General features: G+C 37.9%; 1 protein-coding gene across 2 annotated transcripts in view; it reads right to left on the reverse strand.

Annotated features, from left to right (window-relative positions):
* The window catches only part of LOC306848393 (F-BAR domain only protein 1-like), a 44,090-nt gene that overhangs the window by 4,026 nt on the left and 20,111 nt on the right, over positions 1–19,953 (reverse strand). For both annotated transcript variants that reach the window (XM_079382907.1, XM_079382908.1), the window contains exons 3-20: positions 16,549–16,640; positions 14,270–14,344; positions 11,868–12,009; positions 11,508–11,660; positions 10,269–10,373; positions 9,018–9,116; positions 8,757–8,853; positions 8,423–8,540; positions 8,096–8,120; positions 6,960–7,020; positions 5,821–6,005; positions 5,148–5,172; positions 4,970–5,026; positions 4,109–4,160; positions 3,902–4,020; positions 2,601–3,563; positions 1,317–1,423; positions 393–507 (exon numbers count right to left, since the gene is read on the reverse strand). In XM_079382907.1, coding sequence (XP_079239033.1) covers positions 393–507; positions 1,317–1,423; positions 2,601–3,563; positions 3,902–4,020; positions 4,109–4,160; positions 4,970–5,026; positions 5,148–5,172; positions 5,821–6,005; positions 6,960–7,020; positions 8,096–8,120; positions 8,423–8,540; positions 8,757–8,853; positions 9,018–9,116; positions 10,269–10,373; positions 11,508–11,660; positions 11,868–12,009; positions 14,270–14,344; positions 16,549–16,640 — 2,590 coding nt within the window. The remainder of the gene's footprint in view (positions 1–392; positions 508–1,316; positions 1,424–2,600; positions 3,564–3,901; positions 4,021–4,108; positions 4,161–4,969; positions 5,027–5,147; positions 5,173–5,820; positions 6,006–6,959; positions 7,021–8,095; positions 8,121–8,422; positions 8,541–8,756; positions 8,854–9,017; positions 9,117–10,268; positions 10,374–11,507; positions 11,661–11,867; positions 12,010–14,269; positions 14,345–16,548; positions 16,641–19,953) is intronic.

Raw genomic sequence — 19,953 nt, forward strand, 5'->3', positions numbered from 1 at the left:
CACAATTCAACATCATGATTAGAAATGTCCAAAAACATTTCAAAAACTATTTTCATAAAACTGCTAATTGAGACATAAACTTGTGAACTTTATTTGCAGCTGTCAGTTCTCGGATTTTGGGGAAAGTGGGTTAATAAATGAATCAGCAATTGAATACCACATAGGGCTTGGGAGATGCTTCCTCTATATTAGATACATGCCTGAGTGTGAACTATTGGACAAAATCAGTCACAGCAAAGTAGTGATGGGGACATTTCCCGAATGTCCCCTCCGTAAATGTGCTTATGTCTATATTGGATTAGCAAAGCTCCTCGGGCTGTATCTCAGTGTAATATATGATTAAGTTCTGTGATAATGTGGGTGTTTAGGGAAATAGGAGTGTCTCGGGTCACCTCGGGCTGGGCTGGGACCACGGTTCTGCACCCCCCATTCGCTGGGGCTGGAGGAGGATGAGGAGGTGAGGGGGGGACTGGGCTCAGGCAGAGGAGACGAGCACAGGGACCTAGACTGAGACACACCACAGAAAAGGGACCAAAATCAAAAATCTGAACTGAGGATTTAAGCTACTTTCTGCAGTGTAGAATGCTATTCTGAAATTAAATGATAATTTATACAGTATAACTTTTGTAATATAAACATTTACAATATTTTATAATTTTTATATATATATATATATATATTAATAATTGTTATACATGAAGATTTATTACCTCATTAATTTTAAGACTACATGGAATAAATATTTTTAATTTTAAAATTGATTTTTCACACTACCGGACTATTTAAGTGAACAGTAAAAAAAGCATAACTATAAAATAAAATGTAAATAAATAACTTATGATGAAAAATAATGAGGACCAGACTTTTCACTGAAAATTATACACTTTCCCTTATTCCCTTACTTTTTAAACTAATACAACATTGATGTTGGAAGAAACGAGAGAAGTCCACGTCCATGCCATCTGTCAACTCTATTTTCAATTTATTTTCTCCTTTCTACTGTGTGAATGGAAAACTAGTTTTTGGGCTGAACAAATCGCCAGAGGCCTGTTTCTATGTACTGTAATATTATTTGTTACCCTACAGTATAAAGCAATTAAAAGCTTGATATGGAATCTCAATAGTGGTGTTAATTTAGAGCTTAAGTCAAGGGAGCAATTTGAAGGACCACATGAGAGAAACCACATCTCATAAAACAAGAGATGAATGAAGAAAGCTGCAGCAGAGCCCGATTAAGGGATTTGTTTATATGCTTTTAAAGAAGCTTAAGTGCGCTGGTTGAATAGTTGGTGTAATAAGGTCTGTGGAGCATTTACCCGCTCACAGCCACTGAGTCTGCCTGAGGAGCGTTTGGACCGAACCGACCGAGGAGGAGCCAATGCCAGACGCTCAGTGCTGTCCTGCCGGAAACCATGCTGGGAGACTGAGAGAGAGAGAGAGACAAGAGAGAAGATAAAGAACCCAAATATGACACTTCTGTCATCTGACTTTATGCCATGGAACGAAACAATTTGATGAATATCTTGGCCACTTTTTTCAATATAATGAATGTAAAAGAGCACCATAAAAGTGGCCTATATGCTATTTTTACGTCTTCAGAAAATTCACAGAAAATCTTGACATTTGCCTATTCATGAGAAAGGTAGAAATGTCCGATTCATAAATACTTGTATTTCTGAGCTGGAAACAAATCATTAAATTGCTCTGAATGATTCGTTCATGCATTAAATGGATCTTGCTAATGGATACACTTTGTGTGTGTGTAGATCAAGTCTATGTTAAAGGTACAAAATGTCCCTACAAAGATGACAATATCCAAAAATCATTATCCTTGTGGAGACATTTTTGGTCCCCATGAGGAAACAAGCTTATAAATCAAATAGAATGAAGTTTTTTTAAATTTAAAAATCTAAAAGTTTTTTTAAATCTAAAACTAAAAAGGTTTTAGATGCAGCGTTAGGGTACGGTTATACGGTACAGTTTGTACAGTATAAAAACTATTACGCCTATGGAACGTGTGTGTGTGGATTTTGAGTGGACATTGTTGAAACACATTCACTTCCACTGAAAAGGGGTCAGTAAGAATTTTTAAAAGGATTTAATACTAAATAAATAAGTCATTTATTACTGATTTACTTATTGTGGTTTCTGCAAAAATACTAAGCAGCACAACTGTTTAAAACACTGATAATAATAAACGTTTCTTGAACACCAAATCAGAATGATTTCTGAAAGATCATGTGACACTGAAGACTGGAGTTATGTATGCTGAAAATTCAGCTTTGCCATCAGAGGAATAAAAAATACATTTAGAAAAATATTTAAAAAATTTACTAATATTACTGTTTTTACTGTATTTTTTATCAAATAAATGCAGCCTGGGTGAGCACAGGAGACATCTTTGTATAAAATTGAATGAAATATTTAAGCTTCTTTTTGAAAAATGTTTAGCTTGAAATTTTTTTTTGCATTTTTTATAATAAATGGCATTTTTTCAAGTAAAGGGTAATTGTCTCTACATGTTTTGATGCCATTGTATATTGGCATTATACTGTCCACTAAAGTTATTAAAACACCATATTAGTCATACACTATAATACCTGGTTGTGTGTTAATATCCAGGAAATTCTGGTCCTTGTCTGTAGAGAAGCAGAGGTCCTCCTGTGGCCCAGAATGCCGTGTGAGCGGCGGTCCATTCCTACGAGGCTCATCGTTAAAAGATCTCGGTTTTCTGGTGGACTCCTGTGTGACGGTGTTATTTGTAGTGCCCTCACTGAAAGGGTTATGCACCGAGTTCCAGTGCACCAGCTCTTTCTTCGGCTGAGAACTGGGGGCGGGGTTAGGACTGGGCGTCGGCCTATTACTACTGGCTCTGCTTTGTGCAGCTGCTTGCGCCGCCAGCGACGATTGGTGCGTTGGACTACCGATCATAGTAATAGCGAAAGGATCATCTGGGGACTCTGGAGGTGGGGCGCTACGTTCTCTCTTTCGGTCTCGGTCTTTGCGGGAGGAGGAAGGGGGAGGGAGGGTTTTAGTGTCATTCAGGGAGATAGAAAAAGGATCAGTGCGGCCTTCCATGCCCCTGCCGTCCCTGGTGGGCCGAGGGGGAGGCGGGGCCCAGGCGTCAGGTGGATGCAGGTTGTCTTTGGGGGCGGAGCGTTCGAAAGCATCTAGGAAGGGGTCTTCTGGAGGAATGTGTTTACAGCTCCACACAGAGGGCTCCAGTTCTGAAGACACCCGGCTGTGGGAGAAGGCCGGAAAGCTGAAGGTGGTGGGCTCGATGTCGGTTGGGGCACGTGGAGAACGTAGATTGGAAGGCCAGGCATTTGTGGCGTCGTCCTGCGGAAGAGGAGCTCGGCCGGGTGAGGGGTCGCGGAAAGCAGCGAGGAAGGGGTCAGACGATCGGCTCAAGTTTACAGAATCTTTAGACTGAGATTGAGTGGATGGCCAGGCTGCCCAACCGGTGGGCTCCGGGGAAGCCCCAAGGGGCTGATGGGAAGGCGAATCCAGCCCAGAATCCTCCACATTCTCAGGAGAGGATGAATCAGAAGAGAATGCTACATCTGTCAAACATAAAGAAAAGTCTATTACTGATCAGAATAGAAACTTCTTTAAAAAGCAACAGATTTGATGAGGAAAAGGCTGACTGCAGAAACATAATTCACATTCCACTTTGTTCCGTAATTGAATAATTCATGCTTTAATGCCTACACAAGTAGTTCTGACAAAGCGAGTCAATTAATTCTTAGAATATGGTAATGCACACTTTAGCACACATTAGGCTAGTTTAAAGCTTTTAATTTTCCGTTTTCGAAAAAACGCTCTAAGAGGATGGCTTGTCCAGTCGATTCTCATCTATCACGGAAATGTGGTCGGGGGTGGTGTGATGCTGGAGATTTACATTCAGATGCAGCAAAGGTGTTCTGGAGCTGCTCTCTGCCAGCAAAGCTGTGGGACTTAAAGGCCGACTCCAGAGGAGGTCCAAACAGAGCGTCCGAACCAGATGCTGTGGAACTCAGCCTGCAGACATGAGAGGAGGAAACTGAATGGGTGAAGAAGTGAACGTAGGAGAATTTTTTATTATGCGATATGGAAAATCTCTCTGTACCTGCTGTGATCTGGGCTGGACGTGGATCTGCACAGACCATCTTGTTCTCCATCTGTAGAACAACAAAACATGACTCTACTGTGCAATATAACAATATCATACAATAATAAAGTAAGGGGTCATTTAGCAGATGTTTTTTATCCAAAGTGACTTACAGTACACTTATTATAGGAATTCTCCATGAAGAAACATTACATTAAATGCCTTTCTAATAGCCACAATTGTGACAGTTCACGATCTGGTAACCAGCCTACATCTGTGACCATTATATCACACACATAATACATAACGTATAGCATATAATAGCACAGTATAATATCACTGAATAAAAAAATACACATTTTTAAATCACAAAATTATTCAAACCATGTACTAACCATAATAGTACCATTAATCTATGTGAATAATGTCTGCAATTAAGCAATTTGAGTAATAGTGAGCCTGGGAGGAAGATAGCCTAAAACAATTTTCTTCAAACCGCATACACACACCAAATTGTTTCCACTTTTCCTATTATTGTCAAAACCCACGATACAAAAATAGAGCTCATTCTGAGACTGTAATTACAGCAATTCAGCTGACCTGAGATCAGGCTGTCGGTACAAGGCAATAATGACAGTGCAGTTATGACACTGATCCCAGGTCAGCTGGATGGCAGATTGCTGTGATTAAGGTGTCAGATGCAGCTTGTGGGATAATGACATCTATTAATGTGGACAGAGGAGGAGGTGGGACATTGTGTGAGTGACTGTAGCCATTTGAGATTGCAGGAACAATGCATGAGAACTGAAAAATTAATGATCTATGATGTAACTCTAGCTGAATGACTACAGAAGTGGACGTCTACGGAGTGTGACCGACCTCTCTGGGGAACACTTTCCCCTTCCCCTTCAGATCGACCTGCTGAACTGGAGTTTCCTGTAATGGAGAAATGGGACACATGAAAAATATTCACACTAACATAATATATAAGTAACATAACATAATATACATAATACAATATAGTCTGAGATTAAAAGGAAACTACAAGTTAACTTACGCGAAAGCTGCTTCTTTACTGACACCTACAGAATGGGATGAATGAAAGGAAGAGTCATATAAAAAAAATTTATCAATGTTTTGAACCATATTTTTAACAACACCTTAAAAATGAAAGATGCACAAATTATTTAGGTTTTGCCGTATCTTCTTTATTTTTCTAACCAATATGACAGCAGTCATGGACTTTATTCTCCTGCCATCGTGTAATCACTTTGTTTTAATGCACTGTTTATGTGTGGATTTTCTGAATAAACTAGACATAGATGCACTAGACAAAAAAAACACTATTTTTCAAAGATTTGATAACACTAAAAACAAAATCCTTTGGCAAATACAGTCATTTGCTTTTGCTCAGGGGTGCATTTTAGCAGTCTGGTACCTTGCAAACATGACTTTGTTTACTTTACAGGCAAACTAGTAAAATCCTGGCTCACAGAAGTTGCAGCCAATCAGATTAGAGCTGTTAAGTTAGTCTGTTTATTTGTTTAGCTCATCTGTTTATTCATTTATTCTGAAAGTAAAATGTCAAATAATGGGAGAATAGCAAGACAATGTGAGTATTCTTTGACTAGTCTTGTGATCTCAACATGCAGAATAAAACAGATTTATATATAGCTGTACAATAAATCTCATTTTAGCAATTAAAGATTAAATACCCCCCCACATCTTACCACTCTGTTAGGGGGCAGGGTCAACGCCCCTACCGTGGCCTTCAGCTCCAGTTCACTGGCTGCCGAGTTGCTACGGTTACTGCTGGCAACCGGTCGGATCTTGATGTGAAACTTCTTGGGCTCATCATCATCGAAATCCGAGTCGCTGGAGTAAAAATTTCCCTCCTTCTCCTCAGCAGCACAACGTAGAGAACAATGCAGTTAAGGAGCAAATCCAGACATGATGCAGGATACGCATGTATTCGCACACAGGTACAAAGAAAAAACACACACAGACATGAGTGCAAACACTCACACAAACACAGCTGTTCTGAATAGTCTACAAACTGTGATGAGGTGCAAAAATAACTATACTATTTATGGAGGCTACTGAGTTTCATATCCTTAAACAACCTTCATGATGAACTTAAAGGAACACTCCACTTTTTTTGGAAATAGGCTCATTTTACAACTCTCCTAGTTGAACTTAGCATAGATCATTGAATCGGATTAGACCATTAGCATTTGGTCATCAAAAATGACCAAAGAGTTTCGATAATTTTCCTATTTAAAGCTTGACTCTCCTGTAGTTACATCGTATACTAAGGCCGACCAAAAATAAAAAGTTGCGATTTTCTAGACCGATATGGCTAGGAACTATGCTCTCATTCCGGCGTAATAATCAAGGAACTTTGCTGCCGTACCATGGGTGCAGCAGGCGCAGTGATATTACGCAGCGCCTGAAAGTAGTCCCCAGCTATATCATAACTAGTTACCTAGCTGAGGACTACTTTCAGGCGCTGCATAATATCACTGCGATGTAACTACAGGAGAGTCAAGCTTTAAATAGGACAAATATTGCTCTTTTGATGACTGTCAAATCATGCTGGATCATAAGATTATCAGGTTTTACACAAACTTGTGAAGGTAATAAAGCTTGAGTCCAGCTGTGATCACAGCAAAAGAGAGACAAACCGAATACTAAGACAATTTGCAGTTAATATAAATTTCATGTCAAACTGTTATGCTGACAATATAACTGTATTAAAATGAATTGAAGCTAGTAATCTCAAACTGTATATACATACACAGTTCTGCACGCACACACACACTGTATACTCTCACTGAATGCGCTCCTGATGGCTTATTCTGAAGGATATCATTCTGGTTGACATCTGCACGTATCACAAAGCCCTCGTCATCCACTTCGAGGGGAGAGTTCTACACATAAGCACAAACAGACAGCACAAGCTCACTATAAGAAACAACATTTAAAGGCACAGGACATCAGCTGACAGAGCGATGATTCGCTGGAGGTATGTAATGTGGATGTGGTCTGTTTTTCACTCATAAACATGCTAATGCTGTTGCCATAGCTCATATGAAAACAGTGCCGATGTTTTAAGAGAGTTAGTAGCGGCCTGACGTCTTACATAACAGCCTGTAACACGTGTGTGTTTATGAAGGATTTTGCCAGTCAGTGGGCTATCAGACATTCATTAAACACCATGAGTATTGCCAAGGTTAAATATAGCTTAATGAGGTAACCAGACCTTGCCAAACGTGTCACTCTCTCTTGCATAGCGTATACACACACAGAAGTCTGTGCAGAAAAGTCTGTGTATGTTTCTGTTTACGTCTGGAGGAGGGTTTATTTAGCTATTTTTAAGGACAAATTTGTCCTCAGAAGTTTCCAAAAACCTCTCCAAAATCAAGTATACAGAACGATGTTACTGGTTCTGGAACTGGTTCTTTTGAGTGTATAGTCAGCATAATCAGTGCAATTCGATTCAACAACAAGCAAATATAAGCCAGTTCTGTTGATGAAGACTCACAGGTTTAGGAGTTACGGTTTGAATCAGTCTAATGAACCCTTCACTGAATGAATCATTGAATCGGAGCATTTAATCCACATCTGACTCACTCATCGAATCGCAAATTGTCAATACTTTTAGTGATGTCCATATTAAAATTAAACAAAATTGTTCATATGAAAAATGCAATTAACAATTTTGGAATAAATTATATTCCAATAAATAAAATATAAATATATATCTGGCTTCGAGATGTTCTCACTAGTATAGGGTCTATGGTCTATGTGAATATGTGTGTTAGTAAACTAACATCTGGTTTGAGATGAGACTTTTTCAGATGGTCTAAAAAGAGTCAGAAATTTAATCAAGAACAGCTGATGATACAAGACCAGTAACCGTGCACACACATAAACATAATCACCTGTTCTCTGTGTAAAATCAGTTCAGCAAAAAGAGTGTGTGTGTGTGTTATGGGAACTCACAAGTGCATCTGCCACAGCTGAATCCCTAAAAGACAAAAACAGAAGAGGTATGAAAATCCATACAGTATATAAGAAGAATTAGTCACTGAAAAAGTCAAAAATGAAAATTCTGTCATTAATTACTCAACCTCATGTCGTTCCAAACCTTGTGTTGCTGTCTATGCAGGGTCAGAAAGCTTTCCAATTTCATCAAAAATATCTTTGTGCTCTAAAGATGAACGAAACTCTTACGGGTTTGGAACATCATGCGGGTGAGTAATTGATGACAGAATTTTAATTTTTAAATCTCTTTAAATGTGTTGTGTTTCATATGATTGCAAGACTCACGTTGAATCTGGTTCCTTGTCTTTTTTTCCCAGTCCAGGGATCCTGAAGGCTTTAGCACGACTCTTTTTACTGTTCTCAGATACTAGTGGGGACAGATATTCCTCGAACCGTACTGGACCTTATCCACACACACACACACACACACACACACACACACACACACACACTAGTTTACAGAAGTTTTGGTGATGTGCGGTACATTTGAAAGCACAATATGACAAATTATAAAACCTTGTATTATGCAGAAGAATGATTTTCAATGCATTGCTATTCAATAAAACAGAAGTGCAATTTCTGGGGAAATCAGAAAGTGTTTTATCTCTCTGTGACTCACCGGGTTTCTCCTTCCCTGTTCCCTTCTGCTCTGTAAACTTCTGAATGAGGTTCTCAATGCCAATGTTCTCCACGTTCTGCTTGAATTCCTCATGGACCTGAAGGAGACAGAACAAAGATTTTTATCAAGCACAGCTAATCGAGAGCCCATTGACCAGAACAACTCTGAGCCAGAGGGGTAATTTGTCTGAAAAGTTTTCAGCACAATTACAGGATGCAAACAGAATACAGGAGTAGGTAAAATCCCAAGCGTGAGCCATACCTGCCCAACCTGTACGTGTGTGTCTTCAATGGAGTGTGAATACGCTTTGATCAGTAGTTTCATCTGACGTAAATGAGCCTCCTCAATGTCCTGAAATTTCTGCAGATGTAGAAGGACAAATGTAAAGAGAAGCTATCAACCTCTACTGACCAATAGTACGGTTTAAAAGTTTGCTGTCGGTAAGACTTTTAAAATGTTTTTCTCTTATGCTCACCAAGGCTGCATATATTTACCAGACATTTTGGTAACAATGTAAAAATCTTTATTTTTTTCACACAAATTTATGCATTATTGTTTAATAAAAGTATCATCTTCTCAAACTTTTGAACAGTAGTGTATATTGTGAATATTTACAAAATGGTATGGCCTCAACCTTCTTATTGCTTTAAAATGGTTAAAAATATAATAGCAATAAAAGAAAAACAGATATGATATATCTTTTAAAGGCAGTTAATTTGTAAAAAATACATTTATTTGAAAAAATAATTATAATACTTCACTGCCTACTTTTAGTCATTACCATCAGATATTAATCTTCTGAAGGTTGTTTCAATATTTGACATGAGTTACAGATTTTTTTTTTTTTTTTACATTTTGTCATTTTTAGGACTGTTTAGATAATCCTATTTAGAATTATTAACAGAATATTAACAGAAAATGAAAAAATTAGGGCTACTCCACTGAATACATGTGGGAAAAATACATGTGTAAAATGAGATATTTTCTGACATTCTTACATGGATGACAATTCAAGAGATGGAGCTGAAAAGCATTTTATTAGACTGCACAAGCATACTGTATTTACAACTTTTATTTGGGATCTTAGTAAGTCAAGAACTTCTATTAGAACTTTTGCAGAACTGGCCCTAGCATTTAATAGTGGTCAGCCTCTATCATTTAAAGATTATTGCTGATGCCCTAATTGAGGGATATCTCGACTCAGCTGGTCTCAGTGTGATGTCAGGACTCTCACATTTTACTGATTCATCATTTCTTTGCTCTCAAATTATACTTGCAGGTCGACACCAGGCAGAAATAGACTGTAGGCATGTAATCATTTTGTCAAACAGACTGCTTTTAATGGCCCTTGTAACCATGGTAACTTTACACTGCTTTATTAAGCTCATTGAAATACTGTAAAATTTGCTCTGAAGGTCTAGATTATGAGAACTAGTGAGCTGACCCCTGCTTTAAAAATGTTTCACACATGCATAAAAATGAACCCCCCCACCACACCCCAAAATCTCCAACCTGTGCTGATTCACTCATTTTCTGTTCAAAGTCTCTTCCAGCACGGTTAAACTTCTCAATAGACCCTGCAAAAGACTCCGCTGCCTTCTTAGATTTCAATTCAGCCTGAGAAAAGAGAAAGAGACATATACATACATATATATATATATATATATATATATATATATATATATATATGAAGGAAAGAAATTAAGTCTTTATTTTTTTTAGATCATAAAAACAGCTTAAAAAATTTGTTTAAACAAAAATGAAAATGCTGCCCTCATGTCATTCTAATCCAGTATGACTTTCTTCTTTCTTTCGTTCTGAAAAAAACATCGGCCTGTGTGTCTATAGGGGCTTTCACACCGAGTAGTTCTAGGAGCTAGCCAGAAGGGTGGTTCCTAGAGAACCGATTTCCCCCTCGCGCTATTTTCCCGGTCGCATTCGCACTGAAACCATTGACACTGAAGTCTTTATTCATGGCATTTGCAAACAACAACTGGTGAATAGAGGACGCCGTGTTCGGAGCTGTTTTTGTTGTGTCGTAATTTTTGTGATAACAGAGATGAAATGTAAATCTCCAGTGATATCTTGCAGTGTTACCTAACATTGAGGCTGAGAAAAGAACATAATACTGCAGACAACATGTAAATGCAGTTATTGCTGTTTTCCATGTTTGTGGAGTAAATATTTTTACATGGCTTTCTTAAAATGCCAGGTAGTGGTTTTTCGTATGCGTTTGGCCAGTCAGCGTGCATTTAAATCAGAGCCTACTTTGAAGGAGTTAAATTAGTTCCCCCAAACAGAGTTCCTAGAACTAAATGTGTTCCTAGTTCCTGTGGTGCGAACATGCCAAAAAGTGGGTACTTCCACCAATAGTTCTAGGAACTAAGAAAAGGTTCCTCCGGTGCGAAAGCCCCTATTGGCACATTTAAGAGAAAAGTAGTGACGGCTGCTTCATTAACAAACTGTTCTTTTAAATCAGTTTTAATGAATCAGTTGACAAGGTTCACAACTCTGGTTCCCAAGTCCAACTGGTCATTTTATCTGTGAATAACCAGAATTTTGTCTCTTTGTCATGAAAATCTATCATGATTTGGAATGTAGCCACAAATTGCAAATTGCATTGAAGACTACTTTCATGGTACTTCTATTATGCTTTTGTGTCCTTTTTGAGGTTTACAATGACAAGAGGGTGTGCAAATAATGACAGAATTAAAATTTTCGGACTTCTTTAAGGTCTTCTCACACAAACACCTTTTCCAGCTCTTTCTGAGGCACTCCTTCTTTGCGCAGTCTCTCCAACTCTGTACACTTGCTGTGATAGCCTTCTCTAGCCTTCTGCAGGTGGCCGTTCTGCACCTGAAGAGACTGCACTGACTCCAGAGTCCCGATCACTTCCTCTTTCGTCTACATAAGACACAACAGGTTTAAATGCACAATAGATATTAAGCACAAATTTAGAACCCAATGCGTTCGTTGTGAAATACTGTAGGGATCAGAAACTGTGGTGGACACTCAATGAAAAACAAAACAGCAATGCACAATTATGGGTACAAAAGCCAGTTATCAGAGATATGGGCTGAAATTCTATTAGGCTAAAAGCCCTTTATTTACCTTGCGGTGAATTTTGACCTGCTCTTCACTGTACTTGTTGATGTCACGGATGAGGTCGTTCATCTTCCTCATGAGCTCCAGGTGGCAGAGGGCCAGTTTGTCAGAGGACACGCGAAACACGTCCCACATGGGGGCGAACGTGCTGGGGAGCAAAGCAGGTGGTTAGATGCTGATGTATGGAAGTGCTTAAGCCCCTCGGATTTCTTACAGCACAGCAGTATTAGAAAAACAACACGCTTCCTTGCTTTTGTAAATCTACTTCTCCTGACTCCCAAAGACACCCCAAAACTCTGTTAGCTTTAGTGTTGTCAAAAATAACGATATTTCGATAAATATCGATACTGAAATATCTGAACGGTACCAATATTAATTTCCCGAAGTATCGATACACCCATACTAGCCGAGCTGTCACTTTCACTTCTCTCCAAAGGCGCGTGGACAAGCACCACACGTGACCGCACTCGTCTCCTTCGCTCTGGTTAAATAGCAAAAGTGAAGTGAATAGAAAGATGAGTGCTCTGGTTGTTAAAGAACACAGCAGGAGCGCTATCTGTAGGGATCTATGATCTCCGCGATGCAGAGAACGCGCACGGAATCCAGTCATAAAAACGGAATTTACAGTTTAACGCGGAATGTCACGGAATTTGGATGAATTAATCAAAAGTAGGTCATTGCACTTAAATCAAATCGCGATATGGACTAGTATCTGTAAATATTAAGCAAACGTCGATTTAAATATGAATCCTGCAAGTTCTGCGCGTCTCTGTGTGAATGTGCTGCACGTGCGGTTTTGTTTATGTGGCGCTCGCGGTGATTTCAGCGTCTGCCGTCTCAATGAGGACATAAATACATCAACAATATCTCCAGAACTGATCCGAAAGGCACTTTACGAGCATTTTACCATTTAATTTGAGTAAAACTAGCGTCATATCATACACACACAGAACTTTAAAGGTATTCACGGCAACCCGTCAAAATAAAAGTTCGGTTTAACTTAGCCTATTAAAGACCATGTGCCAGAAATAGGCTATATTACTATTATTTAGTAGAATGTACATAATACTACTACTACTACTGTTAATTTTTTTTAAAGAAATAATCACAAAATATTTTTATTTTAATAGTAAATCCCCTTCATTTGCCAAAAATGTACATGTTTAATTTTCATTCATTCAAATATAAATTAATTAAAATAGTTTTATGCCTTCATCTGATATCCAGTAAAATTTAAATACACAACACAGAATTTCTGAGGGGGAAAACACATTTCATAAGGCTACTGTAAGAATAAATAAACATTGTTTGTATGCATTCAAATAATAGACATGCTAAAACACAGAATATGGTAACAATAAAACAAGGTGAGAAAAAAATAAAACATTTCATACGGCCCTAAACGTGTCATTTTTGTTACACTTTTAATAAATTAAATGTTAAATTGTATAATTTTCATGATTTTAATGAATTAGACATGCTTTTAGATTAATAGCATTTAATTTGACCATTAAAAAAAAAAAAAGAGTCCAGAAAAATTCAAACAGAAAAAATTGAATGTAGAAAAAAATAAAACGGATTTCATAGGGCCCTATATCTGGAAATATTTTGGTTATGAAGCAAATGAGAATATCAACAAATAGAACTTTGGATTTTAATTAGTACATGTATTAGTAAACGTTAGTTTCAATTAACATTTAACTAAGATTAATAAAAGATTAATAAATAAATCAACAAATGCAGTACCTCAAGACATTTTTTTGTTCATGTAAAATATACCGCATGTTCTCGACTTGTTACATTTATCTTTAAATTAAAAAAATTACCCCTTAATATTGTGGCAGTTTTTTTCTCCGTGGTATCGAAAATGGTATCGAATATCGATATTTTTCAAGGTATCGTATCGAAGTTAGAAATTCCAGTATCGTGACAACACTAGTTAGCTTTGCATTTGTGCTCTTAATTCTTTACTAAATTTGGCACTATGCCTACTTTGCATCACTGCAAAGTCAGTTTCTACAGTGTTAAAGCACTGTGTGATTGTTTTGTGACAACTAGCACATGCTTGTGCAGACAGGAAGTGAGGTGAAGAGAGCAGAGGAAAGAGCTAACCATACCAATGACTTTTCGACAAATTACACACAACTGCACGTACTCGCACATACAAAAATACACACATACAATCCTCTTGAATATCCCTGCTGATAAGTATCTATAAGTCTGCAGCAGGCCAAACTTTGCAAGAGAAACCTTACGTTTTTTTCTTCTCCAGATGACAAAATCAGATGCCAGTAGTGATTTTCAACACATAATAACTTTACGTCCAATATTTTTTACCTACTCTGGTCAACCAAGCTTGTAAAATATCAAAATCCTAATCTCATAATTACAGGAATAACGTCACTCACCCGAGAGGGCTTCCATTGCTAGCAATCTTAGCAAGTTTGCTCATGGATTTTGAGTAAGTCTCCTCGACGGCCGCCCTTAAATGCAAAGACACACACACACACACACACACACACACACACACACACACAGTGTCACTAGGTAATGGATTCACGTATAAACACAAAAGCTAATATACTTTCACATTAAAGTGATTTAGCAGCAACATTAATGCCTCAAAGGTCACAAACAGTTCTTCAATGCAAGTTGCAAAGCATTTATATTCATAATGGTGCACACACTACATTTGAGAAGAAAAAAAATTATGTAATAAAGAACGCTTACAAAAAATTAAGCTCAGCCTATACCCAAATGTCATAGTTATTACAGTTTTTCTTTTGCACACAAATAAATTATTATCTTAGATTGTTTGAAACTATTGAATGGTTTTGAATATGGTACGTATTTGTAACTGACTTCCAAAAAAAGCAGCGATCAGCCATCAGGACAAAAACTCCTCAAAAAGAGTGAAAAAAACACAGTAGTTTCCATAGGGTCACGGCCAAAGCTGAAAACACCAAATATTTCTTATCAACCACTACGTGATCTGATTCTCTGATAAGCCAAGCTTTTTTGTTCCGACTTCAGAGTCTGCTCATGGGAAAAAGGATGTTGTCATTATCATCCCAGTGCGCCTAGCTATATTGTTGGCCTTATCTCTTAGAAAACATCTTATTTGATCCTTATAAGTAACATTTTGCTTTCTGTTGAGACAGCACAATGGAAAGTCAAGTCAGATTCTTCAAGGAACACAGCCACTTTGAGGCACAATGTCCTAAGTGGATGCAAAATGGTCTTTGAAAATTGATTTATGTAATTTATTGCACAATCTACGCTTTTATCAGGGACATATTTGTCTCTCTCAATTTCTCAGCACTCTCCTCCAGGGCTTTCCTGGACAGATTTCTAAAAAAAACAACAATTTAATCCTGCATCCAGCTCCATTATAACGAATAGAAGAGACTATGAAAGTTGGCAGGAGGCTTGGCAGAGCTGTAAGTAGTCTCTGTTCTCTCTGCAGAACGAGAGTCTTTTTGGAGTTTTCATTTTAATTATTGCAATTAGCTCTAACTCAAATGTCTACTACAGACCAAAAGGAATGCTCACACATCCTACATATGCTGTCAGTGGAACGAAATGAAGATCAAGCTTTCTTCATCTGTTTTATACGCTGCATGTACGGGATTCTCTGACTGCTGAGCTGCCTTGCATTTGTAGACGTGTGCATGAGTGGACAGTGAGCACTTTGTTGACTGCTCTGCTGCTCTCAGATTCATGTGTTTTGACACTTCAGTGCTGTGTGCTGAAAGACAGAACTGTGGTGTGAAGAAATCAACCAAAGAGCAAAAAAAATCTGAGCAAAAACGATATACCATAAGACAAGAATCAATGGTCACTTCTCGTTCGATTCTTGTTATTAACAAACCATTAAATATGACTTTTGCCTCAATAAAATTCTAATTTGCTGCTTATTAATAGTAAGGTAGTTGTTAAGTTTAGTTACATGTCATGTAGAATGCTTTATAAGTACAAATAAACAGATAATATGTTATTATTAGGCATGCTAATTAGCAACTACTTAATAGTTAGAATTAGTCCCTATACTAAAGCGTTACTGAATCAATGATATCAGTTAAGATATAACATTACATTATACTGTGTTGTGTTGCGTTTGTGCTGTAATGTAATATATGATAGAATGTAATAAGATCAAATAAGACAAAACATTGCAATAAAGTAACACAACATAATGTAATGTAACATTGCATAACATTATACGATAAAATGTAACATAATTTAGAAAAAGAAATGTAACATCATATAGTAAGATTAAATAAGACAAACTGCAACATAGAATAATGTAATATACCGTAATATAATGTTTTCAGATAAGACATAACATTATAGTAACAAAGTATGGTATGTCATGTAACATTAAACGATAAGACGAAGTAAGATCAAATAAGACAATAATTAATGTAACGGTGTTATATAACATTATAAGATAACATTACAGTTACAAGGAACAGAATAATGCAGCATAACGTTTTTGAAACATTATCATAACACAAATATTCCAACTTTAATTTCACTTTAAGACACATGTGCTGCTGGTGAGTTAGAAACACAAGAAGTGAGGAGTAGAAAACAAATTTCACATCGTATTCCTGACAGTACCAGTTAGACCGTCTCACCCCTCCTCCCCATCACCGTGACGACTCCTCCCAAAACAAAACCTCACCTCTCGCGCACGAACTCAGCCAACTCTTTGGCGGGGATCTGTCCATGCTTCATGTTGTGGTAGAGAACGTCGAAACCTGCATTCTTCTCTCCCTGTGAACAAACAAAAACCCCACCATAAGGTACATTCCTGTAGTGTGTGTAAAAATGAATCATCGTCAGAAACAAATACAGTAAGTGTTAAAATAAAAATAGCAAGAGGAACTTTGAAGATTTGACTGTCGGCTGTGGGCCATTGACTACAGCAGGCACAAAATACAGTATGTGCCTGTACAGAATGTCAGCATTTGTAAACCAACATCATCATCATTATATTCGAAACATAAGAGATTTTAAAGTCAGAGAGAACTACAAAAAATAAAAAGTAAATAAGTCTAATTTCTCAAGTTATGCTGTGAGCTTTCATGAAGTGGATTGAGGTCCAAAACTGGTTCAAACATACAAACTTCCTCTAACATCACTGCCTTGCCTTCTCCTTACAACAACAAAAGAATAGCACAACAGTGTGTGCAAGACATGCCACGTGAGCAAGGAGCACGACACACACAGATTTCCCTCCAAGGCCAAGGCCCAGGCCAGTAGGGAGATCCTCAAATGATAACCTTTGGAGCAAAGTAACGGCACATCCTGCGGTCAAAGTTAGCAAGTATAAAAATAGCCCCTTCTTTGAGCAAACAGACAAATGTCAACAAAGGAGAGACAGAACCAGGGCGGTCACTGGCCATAAATACCTCCACACCATAGAAATAACTTCCCAGGTAAAAGAAAAATAAACAAAATTCCTACTATGCAATGGATAGAAACGGGAAAACCTACTACAAAACACAAGCTGCTTTAGTGAAAATGTCACACAAATATTGATAACAAGTATATTACTGATGAAGACAAGTGATGTTCATTTGTGCAGTTTAGCGCTCTCCTAAATACTTTTCTCTTAGGTCTAATTTGAATATTTTTAGATGCATGCCATTGAGAAACTGAAAAACTTGTGAGCTACAAGTCGACAGGTTATTTATGAAACTAGAAAATGAATTAGAATTTTGTACATTTTAATTTTAGATGTGGCATTTAACAATGGTGACATTTTATACATTTGTGTTTTTAAATAGCAGATTTTATGATGTTCTGAGGTGAAATTAGCTGTAAATATTCAGATTACAAAAACTACAGCTCCAAGTTTTTGACTTGAAAAATTGTGAACTCCAAATTCAAGATTCTAAAATACAAAATTCAGGTCATACATAAAACTAGGTCAAAGGTCAAGCTTCAGTGTTCCAAAGGGGAAAGTAGAGGTTATCAGAATAGATTTTGGCCAGTGACAGAGCTGCTATAAATTCTATAGTGTGGTGAAGTACAAAAAACAACTGAAGCAAATTTGAATCAAATGTTGCAATGTCGTGAATGGTTTTGGTCCCCTTGAAAAAAATTAATGTGAAAATCAGTAAGCTGAAAAACTTTATGACGTTTCTGTGTCACTATAGTCAGATCCAGACTAGGGTATCAGTTATCCATGGACCCTTCTGGTGTTCAATTTCAGTACATGATCACAGAAATGTGCTGTTTAATAAACCGAGGTTACAAAATAACAAAACCGGTTGCAACTAACATGTAATTTGAGTCTTAAACCAAAATGAAAACAACAGCTGATGTTTGTTGTGTAGCCAGTATACTTGTTGAAACCTGAGCCCTTTGGAAAGCTGATCTCCCATGATTCTCTCTGCTCTGCCCACACAGCACAGGTAGAGCAGCACCCCTTTTAAAGTGCTCTCTCTCTCCTCCCTGCCCGTTCTCTCACTTCCCTCTCTTTTTTTATATGCATGTGATGGTAAACAAGTATCTGGCAAGTAAACTGACAGGCTTTTCCCCCGACACTTCAGTAAGAATTTGGTGCTGAAAGCAAATGGAATGATAGGCCATCTGCTGACACCCAGAGTATTTCTGTTCTTTCATAGCTTCATTCCCTGAAGTTCATTTGCAAAGTATACAGCCATTCACCTTATCTAACACGATGCCACCACAGAGGACTCTTTGTGTTTGAAGAGAGCATGACAGACAGGGAGCGAGAAACAGAACGGCTGCAGTGACATTAAACAGGGATGCAGGTGTTGAAAGAGAAACTCAAATCCTCTCCGTATTAAGGTGTCTCCTACCAAGATAGCGGTTGCTAAAGCGACAGGGTTCCCCTGGTAACTGTGAGAGAGTGGGAGACACATGACTGATCATTCCATAAGGTGACAGGCATACGTGTGTGTTGGGGCTAGAGAGGGGCTGAAGTACTCCTTCTTAGGGCTGCACGATATTGGAAAAAACTCACATTGTGATATTTTATATTTCTGCGATATATATTGCGATACGAAAAAAAAAAAAAAAAAACACCAGATGACTTGAAAAGCTCTATTTGAAAAAAAAAAAAGAAATCAATGATTGGGGTGATTTTGTAGATGAGTAAATCAGCATAGAAAAATAAACAAATTACAAACATAGATAAATATAATAGAACAAATAGATGCGGAAGTGAACAGAATTCAGTGTTCACCTGCATCTGCGTGGTTCTCACCGTGTCTACACCAGACGCGAGCGGTGCGGCGCGACAAAATACTATAGAACCCATTATAATCAGTGATGCTGTCTACACTGGATGCGGCGGGAAACGGCAATATACTGTTACATGTGTTTTTCTTTCTCAGCCATTTGCTTTCACTTAAAACCTAAATTACTATGTTTATCAGGATTCTTGCAAAGATGGGCATTTTGACATACATTTTGGGCAAAGATGTGCATTTTGGGGAAGTCGTGGCCTAATGGTTAGAGAGTCGGACTTGTAATCCGAAGGTTGCGGGTTCGAGTCTCCGGCCGGCAGGGATTGTAGGTGGGGGGAGTGAATGTCCAGCGCTCTCTCCACCCTCAATACCACGACTGAGGTGCCCTTGAGCAAGGCACCGAACCCCCAACTGCTCCCCGGGCGCTGCAGCATAAATTGGCTGCCCACTGCTCCGGGTGTATGTTCACGGTGTGTGTGTGTTCACTGCTGTGTGTGTGCACGTTGGATGGGTTAAATGCAGAGCACGAATTCCGAGTATGGGTCACCATACTTGGCTGAATGTCACTTCACTTCACTTCACTTCACTTCATACAGTGTGTGTATTTAACTGTTCAAGGCATATTTAATGCACATTTAATGTAAATATTATACTAAAAATACTATTTCAGTCATTCTAATCAAAAATGTAATTTAATTTGATGTGTTACTTGTCATTTCTTTTTAATTGTCAAATTTAATAGCAATTTCTGAGAAAAAAAAAAAAAGTTACAACATAAAATGTCACCAAATGTCGAGAGCGATTCTGAAGATGGATTTTAACCTCTAACTTTCCTATCATGCCTTGTCAATGGGCTTCTCTGTTAA

Source organism: Barbus barbus (genome assembly GCF_936440315.1).
Source record: "Barbus barbus genome assembly, chromosome: 28".
NCBI classification, from domain to species: domain Eukaryota; kingdom Metazoa; phylum Chordata; class Actinopteri; order Cypriniformes; family Cyprinidae; genus Barbus; species Barbus barbus.